Source organism: Bubalus bubalis, chromosome X (genome assembly GCF_019923935.1).
Source record: "Bubalus bubalis isolate 160015118507 breed Murrah chromosome X, NDDB_SH_1, whole genome shotgun sequence".
NCBI lineage: Eukaryota > Metazoa > Chordata > Mammalia > Artiodactyla > Bovidae > Bubalus > Bubalus bubalis.
Window position 1 is genome coordinate 143,114,949 of NC_059181.1, and position 15,993 is coordinate 143,130,941.

The following is a 15,993-nucleotide window of genomic DNA, read 5'->3' on the forward strand; positions in this document are numbered from 1 at the left end:
GAAAAAATCTGAAAGAAAATGCTTCAAACTGTTAAGAGGTGTTAATATAATAAGTGATATTAGGGAGGACATTTATTTTCTGGGTTTCAGATTTTAGTGTCTGAATTTTTTACAGAGAGTAGGTATTACTGCTTATTATCAGAAAAATGTAAGGATAAATAAAACATTTCTTGCGTAAAAGAGAGAAGAAATGAAAGTACAGAAAACAAAAATATTTAAGTACAATGGAATACATTATGTTATCGCAGCTCTCCTAGGTTCCCCAAGCAGGGAAACGTGGCAAAGGTGCAGAATTCATATCAGTGGAGAGACATGTACAGTTCTAAACCAATTAATAGCACCTCATAAAAAGCTTTCCAGCATTGACACTATAAAAGAGAGACCACATACATCTTCATGGTGTTGCTTACAGAGTGGATAAATTTGCAGCAAAAAGAAAAATCAAAACCAATGTGCTGTAACGTATTATGCATAGAAAAAACTGCAGCCTAGTTTTCTATATATCTGGTTGGCTAAAAAGTTCAAGTTTTTCTGTAAGATGTTACATATTTATATACATATATTTATTCACTTTTTTTAGATGTAGCATAAATAGTCAATAGATTATTTACCCATTTTTTTGCAAATTCTTTTCCAACACTGGTAATAGGGATCCTTGGCTCTTCATCAAAGACAGAGAGGCGCATTTCAATATTATAAAAGGAAACTGTAAAAATAAGGAGATCAATTTCATTCCTTTAGTTCAAAAAATTTAACTTCTGCAAGTCCGGTCAAAACTGCTCTTCACTTTAAAGAAACCAAACAATGAAGCCTCATTCTTAAACTCTGCTTAATTTAACTCCAAGGTCAAGAACCAGTACTTTTGGATCCATATACCAAAGCAAACCAGGATGTACCCTGGCATCCTGTCTGAATTTTTTACAGAGAGTAGGTATTACTGCTTATTATCAGAAAAACATAAGGATAAATAAAACATTTCTTGCATAAAAGAGAGAAGAAATGAAAGTACAGAAAACAAAAATATTTAAGTACAATGGCATACACTATGTTATAACAGCTCTCCTAGGTTCCCCAAGTAGGGAACTCTCTGTAAAAATTTCAGACAGGATGCCAGGGTACATCCTGGTTTGCTTTGGTATATGGATCCAAAAGTACTGGTTCTTGACCTTGGAGTTAAATTAAGCAGAGTTTAAGAATGAGGCTTCATTATTTGGTTTCTTTAAAGTGAAGAGCGGTTTTGACCGGACTTGCAGAAGTTAATTTTTTGGGCTGTTCCTTGATTTCTGCACAACTGACAGATAGTCTACAACTCCTCCCAAATCCGAGTTTTCATTGGCCAACAGATTTCCAGTCCTTTTAGTGGCCAAGCTGAACACTATCTCACAGGTTCATTTGTACTGAGCAAATGTTTATTTCTTCCTATGCCCTTCTTTATGCTTCGGGCTTTTCTCTTTATTCCCGTGTTTCTCTTGTCTGTACTATCAAATTTCAATTTAAAAAATTTTCTATTTTAGAATATTAAAGTTGAGAAAATGGATTTCCCTGGTGGTGGTCCAGTGGTTAAAGCTCCACGTTTCCATTACAGGGGGCATGAGTTTGATTCCTGGTTGGGGAAATTCTGTATGCTATTGGTGCGGCCAAAAAAATATCTATGTATATGTCTATATCTATATATAAAAGTTGAAGGAACATCCAATATTTGAATTATTTGGAAGCCATATACTCCCTGGTCACAGATAAGCATTAGAAGACAGCTGGAGATGGGAACTGGAGAAGACTGAAACCTGCATTAACGGAATTCAAAAAGAGCAAGCTAGAGTATCTTCTGGTGTTTTCTGGTATGTGGTCAACATGTTGGACCTACTGCCATATAATCTTCTTATAGGGAAGGGGGTAAGGTTCCTGACCCATGTCCACACTGGCAGAGTCAGAGCATTAGGAACAAAATGGATGGAAAGGAGGCTTAAAAATGTCATATATTTGCATTATATGTCAATAAAGGAAAGGTAAGAAAGATGGCTAGAGAATTGTGTTTGGAATAAGGTACCCACTGTAGATACTGTCTGAAGGAGATAAGGAACACCTGTACCCTTCTTTTGCCCTTTCTGCCTTCAGAGAATTGGCTCTCTTTGAGAACACATATCCCATTGTGCATACATTCTATTATGCCACATACATTGCAGAACATATCTATGGACTTAACGGCAATAGGTGAAGTCGAAGTTTCGGTAGATAAAAAGGAAGGTGTGGAGTCCAGCCAGGTTGTCTCAAAAGAGGAAGAAGGTGATGAGGACACATTTGCTGTAAAAGGATGTGTTACTCCAGTGGAGATGAGCGGAAATGGGGCTCCAGTAGCAGCAGATGTAGTGGCGGCTATATTTAGAAGGGAGTCCTGTGTGGGCTTAGGAAGAACTAACATAGCAGGTGCTGGTGCAGCTGGGATTCTGCTCCATGCAGATGTTGTTGTAGGGCTAGGTAGAAACATGGCACCAACAGATAGGGTATGGTCAACTGGAGGTGATTTACTCATTCTGCTAAAGGATGCAGCTTGAGGCACAGTCCTGGAGTTGGCAGTCACAGTGATTCTGGAAAATGCTTCAGAAGATTTGGAAATGTAGGTACTGTCGTCTGTGATTTTTACAGACACAGGGAAAGGACTTGGGAAGCCCGTAGTGATACCGCCCATGGTAGGTGTAAGGGTGGTTTTGGTGAGTACAGCACTTACACCAACAAAGGGTCCTATTGTAAAGTGAGTGAGTGGGTGTGTTGGTGTTATGTCAGAAGTCAGAAATGTCAGGATTTTAATATCTCTTCTAAGCCATGCACTGTGAGGCCACCCAAGATGGGCGGGTCATGGTGGAGAGGCCTGACAGATGTGGCCCACTGGAGAAGGGCATGGCAAACCACTTCAGTATTCTTGCCTTGAGAACCCCATGAACAGTATGAAAAGGCAAAATGATAGGATACTGAAAAGGGAGCTCCCCGGGTCAGTAGGTGCCCAATATGCTACTGGAGATAAGTGGAGAAATAACTCCAGAAAGAATGAAGAGATGGAGCCAAAGCAAAAACAACACCCAGTTGTGGATGTGACTGGTGAAGGAAGCAAGGTCCGATGCTGTAAAGAGCAATATTGCATAGGAACCTGGAATGTCAGGTTCATGAATCAAGGCAAATTGGAAGGGGTCAAACAGGAGATGGCAAGAGTGAACGTCGACATTCTAGGAATCAGTGAACTAAAATGGACTGGAATGGGTGAATTTAACTCAGATGACCATTACATCTACTACTGTGGGCAAGATCCCTAAGAAGAATGGAGTAGCCCTCATAGCCAACAAAAGGGTCCGAAGTGCAGTACTTGGATGGAGTCTCAAAAATGACAGAATGATCTTTGTTCATTTCCAAGGCAAACCATTCAGTATCACAGTAATCCAAGTCTATGCCCTGACCAGTAATGCTGAAGAAGCTGAAGTTGATTGGTTCTATGAAGACCTACAAGACCTTCTAGAATTAACACCCAAAAAAGATGTCCTTTTCATTATAGAGGACTGGAATGCAAAGTAGGAAGTCAAGAAACACCTGGAGTAACAGGCAAATTTGGCCTTGGAGTACAGAATGAAGCAGGGCAAAGGCTAATAGAGTTTTGCCAGGAGAAGGCACTGGTCATAGCAAACACACTCTTCCAACAATACAAGAGAAGACTCTACACATGGACATCGCCAGATGGTCAACACCGAAATCAGATTGATTATATTCTTTGCAGCCAAAGATGGAGAAGCTCTATACAGTCAGCAAAAACAAGACCAGGAGCTGATTGTGGCTCAGATCATGAACTCCTTATTGCCAAATTCAGACTTAGTGAAGAAAGTAGGGAAAACCACTAGACCATTCATGCTATGACCTAAATCAAATCCCTTATGACTATACAGTGGAAGTGAGAAATAGATTCAAGGGACTAGACATGATAGACAGAGTGCCTCATGAACTATGGATGGAGGTTCATGACATTGTACAGGAGGTAGAGATGAAGACCATCCCCATGGAAAAGAAATGCAAAAAGGCAAAACAGTTGTCTGAGGAGGCCTTACAAACAGCTGTGAAAAGAAAAGAAGTGAAAGGCAAAGAGGAAAGGAAAGATATACCCATTTGAATGCAGAGTTCCAAAGAATAGCAAGGAGAGATAAGAAAGCCTTCCTCAGCTATCAATACAAAGAAATAGAGGAAAACAATAGAATGGGAAAGACTAGATCTCTCTTCAAGAAAATTAGAGATGCCAAGGGTACATTTCATGCAAAGATGGGCTCAATAAAGGACAGAAATGGTATGGACCTAACAGAAGCAGAAGATATTAAGAAGAGGTGGCAAGAATACACAGAAGAACTATATAAAAATAATCTTCATGACCCAGATAATCACAATACTGTGATCACTCACCTAGAGCCAGACATCCTGGAATGTGAAGTCAAGTGGGCCTTAGAAAGCATCACGACGAACAAAGCTAGTGGAGGTGATGGAATTCCAGTTGAGCTCTTTCAAATCCTAAAAGATGATGCTGTGAAAGTGCTGCACTCAATATGCCAGCAAATTTGGAGAACTCAGCAGTGGCCACAGGACTGGAAAAGGTCAGTTTTCATTCCAATCCCAAAGAAAGGTAATGCCAATGAATGCTCAAACTACCTCACAATTGCACTCATCTCACATGCTAGTAAAGTAATGCTCAAAATTCTCCAAGCCAGGCTTCAGCAATACGTGAACTGTGAACTTCCAGAGGTTCAAGCTGGTTTTAGAAAAGGCAGAGGAACCAGAGATCAAACTGCCAACATCCGCTGGATCATGGAAAAAGCAAGAGAGTTCCAGAAAAACATCTATATCTGCTTTATTGACTATGCCAAAGCCTTTGACTGTGTGAATCACAATAAACTAGAAAATTCTTCAAGAGATGGGAATACCAGACCACCTCTTGATAAACCTATATGCAGGTCAGGAAGCAACAGTTAGAACTGGACATGGAACAACAGACTGGTTCCAAATAGGAAAAGGAGTACATCAAGGCTGTATATTGTCACCCTGCTTATTTAACTTATATGCAGAGAACATCTTGAGAAATGCTGGACTGGAAGAAACACAAGCTGGAATCAAGATTGCCGGGAGAAATATCAATAACCTCAGATATGCAGATGAGACCACCCTTATGGCAGAAAGTGAAGAGGAACTAAAGACCCTCTTGATGAAAATAAAAGAGGAGAGTGAAAAAGTTGGCTTAAAGCTCAACATTTAGAAAATGAAGATCATGGCATGTGGTCCCATCACTTCATGGGAAATAGATGGGGAAACAGTGGAAACAGTGTCAGACTGCCATTACATCTTATTTTTTTGGGCTCCAAAATCACTGCAGATGGTGACTGCAGCCATGAAATTAAAAGATGCTTACTCCTTGGAAGAAAAGTTATGACCAGCCTAGATAGCATATTGAAAAGCAGAGATATTACTTTGCCAACAAAGGTCCATCTAGTCAAGGCTATGGTTTTTCCTGTGGTCATGTATGGATGTGAGAGTTGGACTGTGAAGAAAGCTGAGTGCTGAAGAATTGATGCTTTTGAACTGTGGTGTTGGAGAAGACTCTTGAGAATCCCTTGGACTGCAAGGAGATCCAACCAGTCCATTCTAAAGGAGATCAGTCCTGGGTGTTCTTTGGAAGGAATGATGCTAAAGCTGAAACTCCAGTACTTTGGCCACCTCATGTGAAGAGTTGACTCATTGGAAAAGACTCTGATGCTGGGAGGGATTGGGGGCAGGAGGAGGAAGGGGATGACAGAGGATGAGTTGGCTGGATGGCATCACCGACTCGATGGACATGAGTTTGAGTGAACTCCGGGAGTTGGTGATGGACAAGGAGGCCTGGCATGCTGCGATTTATGGGGTTGCAGAGAGTCGGACACGACTGAGCAACTGAACTGAAGTGAACTGACTATCTCTTCTGGAGAGGAAGATATAATGTGAAGAGTATTGGATCTAGTTGCCAGAGGTGAACCTGAAGGAAGACTAGATAAGATCCAAGTCAACATGGGTGAAGCAGCAGCCTTTGAAATGATAGATTCTGAAGCAGCATCGGAAATATTTGATGGGAGTGTGGTCCCAGGAGTTACAGATGTAGTTGTCTTCTCAAATGTGTGCTTAATGTCAGCCAAAGTAATAGGGATAGATTTTGAAGATATTGATAATGAAGGGCTCTCAGACATCCCCAAGGTAGGAAGAGTTCCTGTTGTGGAAATTGATGACATTGCCATTACATCTCCAAGTACAAGACCAGTCTGAGAGACTGGGAATGTTGACAAAGACTCTAGACTAACGTAAGGACTCTCTGTTTGCTTCTTGTGGGATGTAGGTACATGAGCAGTGGTAGAAGCTGAAAATTCAGAATCTTCAGCTGTGGGTGTGTTCCAGGAAGTCAAAAGCAGAGACTGGGCATTACTAGATGTGGTTCTTGTTTGTAGAACTGGAGATTCAACTCTTTGGGACATAGGAGGAAGAGAAGTCTTTGGAGTAGAGAACTTGGCTTCAGTACTTTGAGGTGAAAAAAGAACTAATGTCGAAGAGGGTGAAGTTGTACCGGATGGAATCCAGGGAGGGTATGAAAGAGGTGTATTCACAGACATGGCACCTTTTGTCAGTTCAGCTGTTGAAGTATTTTCTGATGAGGAAGTCTTCTTTTCTGTATTTGAAGAATGATAAATGGTAATTTTTACACTTTTTGTGGATCCAGGAGTGCTCTTAAAGCCAGTCAAAGATGGGGAAATTTGAATATTCAAGGAAGTGTGGAGATTTTCCAGAGTAGATGAAAGCACACTTTCAGGGGCACCAGTTCTGGAATGAGTATTTATGAGAGCTGTTACTTTACCACTGCTTACAGTTGAAAGGGAGCTGTTAGTAATCCCAGGAAATATGCCCAGACTGGTGCCCTGATATCTTTGTGATGATTGTTGGGCTGTTGATAGAAATGATGAAAATGTGGTCTTTGGAATGGAAGAAATAGGTTCCGTGTTCTTAGAACTGAGTAGAGGAGAGACAGGGATGCCTATGAATGGAGTCACTGTCCCAGCCATGACAGTGGTTGGAATGGTTTTCCCAGAGGGAAAAGTTGGCTCTGCTGGGGAGGAAAAGGATGTAGGTGTGATGCTGGATGATACTTTAGTTATTTCTGAAGTAGTGAAAGCAACGGAAGCCACTGAACTTTTTGAAGCAGACCCAGCATATGTCAAAGGTGTGACATCTAATGACAATGTTTGCATGGTCATAGAAGGCCTGGGGGTAACTGAAGACAATGAAGTATAGAGTGATCCACCTGTTGTGGAAGCATCAGAAGAAACAGTAGGAGGTGGAAAAGCAGAGACATCAACTGACATTGAGGACATCTCAGACCTGGCCCAGAAGTGGCTACAGAGGTACTTTTCAAACAATCTGAATGTCCGTTTTAGAAAATCCAGTCATTAGTACAGTAGGAGTGCCCAAAACCCTTTTAGAGGTGGAGGGAGTGACACTAACTGGCCGTGAGGACATCTAGTAGATATGAATGGACGTTATCATAGAAGTTTTCCCAAGAAGTGCTATAGATACATTTGAAGCAGAAAGGGCTGTAGTGATCCTGTCAGTAGACACAGCTATAAAATTGGCACTAGATAGTCGAGCTGTGGAAGGAGATGGGGACTCAGGGGAAGTCTGTGTGCTTTCAGAAATGAGAGAGGCAACTGAAGACACCTCAGGCTGAGTCCCAGGTGAAAGCAAGTGCAAAAAAGTTGTTTTATTGTTTATAGGATTTGATATCCTGGTTGTCCCAGAAGTTATGGTATCTACAAAGCAGCTGTCCTGGCGGTGTGAGAAACGGTGAGTCACAGAGGTGGTGCTTACTATCTTTTTCTCAGTCCTGGGAGTAGATACTGAGAGGGCACTCATGCTCCCTTTTTCAGGAGATATAAGTGTGGTAATTGTCAGAGCCTGTGAAGGGAGAGCTGTTTTCCCAAGACCAGTAGACATTTCTGAAACATGGACCTCCTCTGTGTTACTTGTGGTTGAGGTAGATGGAGTCTTTGTGCTCCCAGAAGTGGGAGATGGAGCTGGATTCCCCTCAGGTGGAGTTTCTGAAGTCCAAGGTGCTATGTAGATGTGGGTGGAATTCAAGATATCTGTAGTTTCGTTGTATGAACTCTTAGGGGTCGTTTTCATTGATTTTGTAGAAAACCAACTTTTTCTCACCTCAGCAGTTGTTGTATTATCCAATCGGGTAGTCAGCTTCTCTGCATCAGGAAAGGGGGAAATAGACTCATCTGTTGCTTCCAGCATTGCTGCAAATGGAGAAACCTTCATCATCACTGCTAGAGGTGATTTTCCCTCAAGATAATGGGAAGTTGTTTCTTTCCTTGGCACAGTAGCAATGAATCTTTGTATCATTGCAGAGTCTGGAACAGGGGCTGTTGTCTCTCCAAATGCAATTGTACCATTTGTCTCTGTGTGTTCTCAGAAGCACTCTCCTCAGTGGAAAAACTTGGTTCCACATCAGCAAGGGTAGATATTCTATCTACAAGTGGAATACCTGTCTCCCTTGGTGTTGAAAGAAGTTCATTTCCAAGTCCTGTGAATGCAGGGGTGGTTTTGAGTAGTAAGGTGCTAAATTTAGACTCAGGCAGTTTGGTTACTTATGTGACTCCAGAAACCATGGAGAAGTTAGTGAGCCATGGAGATGTCAATTTGGATAGAACTGTTGTATATCTGTCTGTAGTAGTATTAGCCATAGTGGTGGCCTTGCACTCTGTGGATGCTTCTGGTTGGGTGATAACATTAGTAGCTGTGGATGAATGCTCTGTATTAGAAGGACTCCCATGGAACACTGATGTCAACAAGGTCTGATCTGGCCTGGAAGTCCAAGTGATCTCATTTGTGAAGAATAGATGGATACCTTCATCACTTGTTGATGTGGGACCAGACTCAGATTCCTTGGATGTGGAAGCTGATCTAGTGGAAATCAGAGGAAGCATGTTTCCACCACCTGTGGGTATATTCTGTGCATATACTGGCCCCGTGATTGTGGGGAATATAGTTTCAGCCACTGTAGGTGCAAGTGTTTGCCCAGGAGTCAAGGCTGTATGTGTCGTCTCAACATCAATAACGATCTGTACACCCTGAGCTCTGGTGTATGGAGAGGATGTCCTGAAAGAAAGTGCCATAGAAGAGGCCTCTTTTGGTATGAAGGTAGATATTGCGTCTTCCATGGTGGGTGAAGAGTCAGCCTGGAAATTTGTAGATGGTGATTCTATTTCAGCTGTTCTTAGCACAGGTGTCATCTCAATAGGGAGAAGGCAATGGCAGCCCACTCCAGTACTCTTGCCTGGGAAATCCCATGGACGGAGGAGCCTGGTGGGCTACAGTCCATGGGGTCACTAAGAGTCGGACACGATTGAGCAACTTTGCTTTCACTTTTCACCTTCATGCATTGGAGAAGGAAATGGCAACCCACTCCAGTGTTCTTGCCTGGAGAATCCCAGGGACGGGGAAGCCTGTTGGGCTGCAGTCTATGGGGTCGCACAGAGTCGGACATGACTGACGCGACTTAGCAGCAGCAGCAGCAGCATCTCAATAGACTTAGTTGAATAAACTGAAAATGGTATTTCCACCTCAGTTGTGGCCAACGTGGATGCTATCTGCTGCTGCTGCTAAGTCACTTCAGTCATGTCCAACTCTGTGTGACCCCATCTACGGCAGCCCACCAGGCTCCCCCGTCCCTGGGTTGTCTGATTTCTAGGAAATACAGAATCCATTGAAACAGCTGTGGAGATAAGCACAGACTCAGGTGACAGTGTTGATGCAGTCCCAATGGGAGTAGCTGTAGTTGAAGTCGGATCCACTGTGGACTGATGCACACTTCTAGCAGCTGCAGATGCAGGAAACTCCTGGCTAGCTGTGGCAATAGGGAGTGCCCCAGTACCTGGGGATTTGTGTTTGGGCCAAGATATTGTAGACATGGATTTTGACTCAATCGGTGAGAATAAAGATGCTGTCCTCCTAACAGCCGACTGAGATCCAGTTACTGAAGGTTTGGATACAATTGAATTGTTGGTAAATCTAGATGTGTACAGGAAATTAGTAGCTACTGCTGAATGAGAAGTCTCAGTAGCAATGGATTCAGCCATTTTGGTTGTCCCTGTGCTCTCTGAAGATGGGGATTTCGTTATTTTCATGGAATTGGTAGTAGGGCCTACGAAGGTACTCTTGGTAGACAGAGCAATGGCGGCTGACGTAGACAAAAGGTCTGCTGCAAATGTAGCTGTCTCATTTTTTAAAGACTATGGAAGTCTTTAAAAAAATTGGTGTAGGATGTTGATATATGGCTAAATTTTATTTTAAAAAATTGGTTCAGTCATTGTTTTCAGTGGTGGAGATGTTGTATTGGAATATGGTCAAATTGTATAATCAGTTGCAAATACAGGCATGCTTTTAGACACCACTGTAGAAGAATATGCAGTCTTCTGTGGTTTTAGTCCAGTAACTTGGGATGGAATTGTCAAGTCTATTTGTTGTGAAAGAGTGGAACTTGTTTCTTGAATTATTATATTTTCAGAAAGAACTGAAAAGTTACAAAGCATATGTTAGTTTGGATTCAACTTTAGAAGTCAGAAAAGATTCTTTAAGAAAGAGCTCTATAATGGCTTTTCATATTCTTAAGAGGACATAAGTATCAGATATAAATCCAATCATGTGGTTACAATTGGCCATTGAATAACAGGGGTTGAGCTGTGTGGGTCCACTTACACATGGATTTTTTTTCCAATAGTATAAACTACAGTAATTCACAATCCACAGTTGGTTGAATCCTCAGGTGTGGAACAGCAGATACAGAGAAACAACAGATACAGAAGGCCAATTGTAAGTTGTATTGGAGTTTTCACTGCTCTGGAGGGTTGCCATTCCTCACTTTCCCTTGTTGAAGGGTCAAATGTACCTGGTTTTTCTTAAGATGATTTTCTACTTTCCAAAAATCTATATATGGTTCTCATAATGCCCTGGTTAAGTAACAAGTCAAAGGACATCAATTCCATTATATCTTCATTAAAACAAACAAACAAACAAAAAAAAAACAGGCATTCCTAACAGAGGGATGCATGGTAGCACACTGATTAAGAGGATTACCTTTGGAAATGAATCAATCTCTTGAAAGACACAAGTTATAAAAACTCACTTAAGAAGAAATAGATAACTTTGAATAGTCCTGTATCTATTACAGAAGTTGGATTATGTCCTTAAGTCTTCCAAAAAACAAGATCGGCTTTGGATTCAAACAGATGTATTTTTAAATCATGGTTCCCTCACTTATTCATTATGTAATCTTGGGCTAGTTAGTTTACCTTTCTGTGCATCACTTTCCTCCTTTCTAATAAGAGATAATAACACTGACCTTATTTCGAGGGGATTTTCCTGGTGGTCCAGTGGATAAGACTCAGAGCTCCCAATGCAGGGGGCCTGGGTTCAATCCCTGGTCAGGGAACAAGATCCCACATGCTGCAACGAAGACTGAGCATGCTACAACTAAGACCCGACACAGCCAAATAAATAAAGATTTTTTTTAATTGTTTTGAGAATTGAGTTAATGCATGTAAAATCTCTTAGCATAGCACCTGGGGCACAGTAAGTGCTCAAAAATGATTAACTGTTGTCAACTGCTTATATTCATCTCAATACTGTAGATTGAAAATGTTTTGATCTGGGACACCAAGATTTAAATTTTCTTGAACATATGCCATTTATGTATGTATATTTACAAATAATGTGTATATATATATATAATAAATTTACACTATATATATTATAAACATAGTCAAAATATGTCAAAAGAATGATAACAATAAATAGAAACTTCCCAATATTTTCTTCCTGCACTCTAATGTATTATCTGTATGCTCCCTAGAATTGTGTACCTCACTTTGAAGACCACTGGAGCCTACGTATGTCTCAATTCAAGTCAATTAAATTGAACAAGTATTGTAAATACTATTGTAGATTCTGTGAGAAATGTATAGAGTTCATGGCATGATTTTTTCCCTCAGAGAGCTCACACTTTTATTGGAAAATCTTATATTACTGAAAAATTTTTAGACAAAATGTAACATAATATTTTAAAAACAAAACAGTAAAAACACAATGAAATAATACAGTTGATAATAAAGTGAGCAATGGAATATACTCAGGTTTCACGTCTCTAAAGTAATGAGTTGGCCAAAAAGTTTGTTTGGATTTTTCCATAAGATGTTACAGGAAAACCCAGGTGAACTTTTTGGTCAACCCAATACAAAGGGCGATCAGTGCACTAGCTCCAAGCTAATGAGGAAGCGTTTTTTTAGAACATGTGGGCCTTTTGAGAAATGATAAGGTTTGGATAGTGAAAGCAAACTCACACAGCAATGAATAGAGAGGCATTGAAAGGACCAGTCTAACTGGAAGGGAGTTATGTTGGATAGGGGTACAGAAGAATGTCAGACTAGGATGGGTGGGCAGACAGATAGGAGAAGATAAGATAGCAGCTTTACTTACTACAAGCCAAGCACTGTGCTACTTGCTCTCATATTTAATGCAACTAACAACCTTATAAGGTAGATATCACAATTAACCACATTTTAGAGTTGAAGAAACTGAGTGTCAGAATCTTTCCATGAATTAATTGCTCAAGTTCACACTTGGAGGTCTATCATCTATGGTCTTAATGACTATACCATTTGCAAAGATGTAAATTCTTGAACAAGGAGATTGAGTTGATAAAAAGTAAATTTTAAAAGGTGACTCAGATGGTAAAGAAGCTGCCTGAAATGCAAGAGACCTGGATTCAATCCCTGGGTCGGGAAGATCCCCTGGAGAAGGGAATGGCAACTCACTCCAGTATTCTTGCCTGGAGAATTCCATGGACAGAGGAGCCTGGTGGGCTACAGTCCATGGGGTCGCAAAGAGCTGGACACACCTGAGTGACTAACACTTAGACTTAGTCTTTAAGGAAAATGAATTCTATGGCAGTGTACAGGATGGATAGGAATGGGAAGAAACTGAGGGCAAGGAGACTTTTAAGAACACTGATAGAGTCCTCCTCCCCACCTCACTCCCACCAACCCAGCCATCCACTCCACCTGCACTTGAGCAGACAAGCACTGCTGGACATAGCCATATAGGAGGATGAATTAATATTTCTATAAATTCATGATCACCAACCTCAAATAAGCCTTTTACACTGTGCATCCAGCCTAGTACATTTCTCTAGTCAATTTATGCTCCTACTCTGCAATAACTATTGATAGTCTTCTCCATTCTCAGATTTACCCTCACATGTTTATCAAGTAACCTTGCCTCTCACTTCATAAAAAAAACAATAGAAGTCATTGGACAGAAACTTAGCTGTGCTGACTTCCCCTCCTGATTTTAAACACGTTCCACTCTCTTGCAAAAGAAAACAAAACCTCTATATCCTTCTACAGGTACTGTCCTCTCACTCTTCTCCCCGTCACACCCAAACTTTTTTAAAAAAAGTTTATCAGACATCCCTCGCGGTCCAACAGTAAAGACTCTATGCTTTCACTGTAGAGGGCTCAAGTTTGATCCCTGGTTGAGTTCAGATGGTAAAGCATCTGCCTGCAATGCGGGAGACCTGGGTTCGATCCCCAGGTTGGGAAGATCCCCTGGAGAAGGAAATGGCAACCCACTCCAGTAGTCTTGCCTGGAAAATTCCATGGATGGAGGAGCCTGGTAGGCTACAGTCCATGGGACTGCAAAGAGTCGGACACGACTGAGCAATTTCACTGGCACTGATCCTGCATGCCATGCAGTGCCACCATAAAATAAAATAAAACTAATAATAAGCTAATAAAATAAAACTAATAATCTTTAAAAAGTTTATCGATACTGGCTATATCCATGTTCCCCTGACCCATTCTTTCACCCACAGTAAGCTGGCTTCTGCCATCATCATTCAACTGAACGGCACTCACTAAGGCCACCAGTGGCCTCCATGTAGACAAATACTATGAATACAAATACTATGAATACTTTGTCAGTCCTCATCTTACTTGACCTTTCAACAGCTTTTGATAACGTTGACCATTCCCTCCCTCTTAAAATACTCTTTTAATTGACTTCCAAGACATAATGCACTCTTGGTTTTTCTCCTACTTCTCTGGCCACTCCTTCTGGCTATCACCTTTGCAGACATACTTTATTTTACCTGGCCATTAAATATCAGGGTTCCCCAAGGATCGGTCCCAGCACCTCTTTTCTTCTCACTCTATGGTTTCTTCACCCCTTGGATTCAAACTTACACCAATACACAGATGAATCTTGAAGTTATATTTCTAGACTAGATCTCTATTCCAAACTCCACACTTATATAACCAATTGCTCACTTGACATCATCTCTTGCATATATATCTCATTAACACCTCAACTCAATATGCCCCAATCTGAACTCTCTCCAAACTGGGTTCTCTTTTAGTATTCCCTCAGTGAATGACATCATCATACATTACACTGTGCAAGTCAAAACTCTCTCCTTCTGTCTCCTTTGCTTTCTTTCATCTGCTATAGCCAACTCATAATCTTGTCCTATGGATCTTACCTGCTAAACATCTCTAGATTCCATCTTTTTCTCCATCATTATCACTTACAACTGTGCCAAAAGCCACCATCAATCTCTCACCTAGACTATGACAGTAGCTTCCCAACTAGATTCTGCCTTCATTCTTGGTGCTCCTCCAATCTGTTCCATAATACAATCAGAATGATCTTTTTGACATGCAAATTTGATCATGTATCACACACACACACCTTCACATACTTAGCTCCCTTTAGTGGCCTTGTGTTACTTATAGGATTAAAAGAGAAAAATTGTCAGGACTTCCCTGGTGGTCCAGTGGTTAAGAATCTGCCTTGCAATGCAGGGGATGGGGGTTTGATCCCTGGTCAGGGAAGTAAAATCCCACATGCGGCAAAGCAGCTAAGCCCATGAACTGCAATAACTGAGTCCACACACCACAATGAAAGATCCCAGACGCTGCAGTGAAGATCCCACGTGCCACAACTAAAACCTGAGGCAGCCGAATAAATACATAAATAAAGTTTTGTGTTTTTTTTAATTTTAACAGAGCTTAAATAAACTATGCATGGTTTGGTCCCTACCTACCTACCTCTTCATTCTCAGTTTGTACTAAGTTTCTCCCTTGTTTTCTGGGCTTCAACCCATCAGCCTCATTTTAATCCTCTAATACTTGGCATTATTCTCCCACCACAAAAGCATTACATATGCTGCTTCTTCTACTTAGAATGATCTTCCCACCCTTCTTCATCTGATTAACATCTATTCATCCTCCAGATCTCGCTCATGCATCACTTCTTCAAGGAAGCCTACCTTCTTTTACCTCCATGACTGGGTCAAACCAATCTATTCTAGGCTCTTATGACAACCTTCTTATGACATCCCTCATACCTCTTCTTCATAGTGCTTGTCACAGATGCAATTTTACATGTGTGCCTGTGTGCTTATTAATATATGTCTTTCTCACTACACTGTATGGGTAGGGACCTCGTCTTTCTTTGCTCACTCACCATTGCATCCTCAGTGCCTAATACAGTGCCCAGCACATGGTAGATGTCCAATATATATTTGCTAACTAACTGGACAAGTGGAAATGATGAAGGTTTGGAATAAGATGAGAGTAGTGTGGGAAATCCCAATCCTACAGCTATTGGAAAGGAAGAATTGACAGGATATGTTAGCAAAGAGGTTTAAGAAATGAAGATAGAGAAGTCTCAGGGAACTTGGCTTCTGCTTTTGAACTAATTGGAGAACAGTGGTGATAGTCATAGAACTAGGAAAATTGGGAGAGCAGCCTCATTCAGAAGGAAAACACCCACTTCAGGCTTGGATAAGGGGAATTTGGAATGATGGTGGAAAATCTAAGAGAAAACAGTACATAG

At 41.1% G+C, this 15,993-nt stretch overlaps 2 protein-coding genes and 1 pseudogene across 2 annotated transcripts in view; all 3 read right to left on the bottom strand.

Annotated features, from left to right (window-relative positions):
• LOC123331707 (adhesion G-protein coupled receptor G4-like) overlaps positions 1-7,409 on the bottom strand; it is a 53,234-nt gene extending 45,825 nt beyond the window's left edge. The window contains exon 1 of the mRNA XM_045164358.1: positions 5,908-7,409. Coding sequence (XP_045020293.1) covers positions 5,908-7,409 — 1,502 coding nt within the window. The remainder of the gene's footprint in view (positions 1-5,907) is intronic.
• On the bottom strand, positions 5,924-9,446 carry LOC112582605 (adhesion G-protein coupled receptor G4-like). Its single transcript, XM_045164463.1, is given in 2 exon segments — positions 5,924-8,507; positions 8,510-9,446. Coding segments are annotated over 2 exon segments (1,776 nt in total). The 5' UTR covers positions 9,333-9,446; the 3' UTR covers positions 5,924-7,554.
• Positions 9,447-9,700: 254 nt separating this feature from the next.
• LOC112582604 overlaps positions 9,701-15,993 on the bottom strand; it is a 39,872-nt pseudogene continuing 33,579 nt past the window's right edge.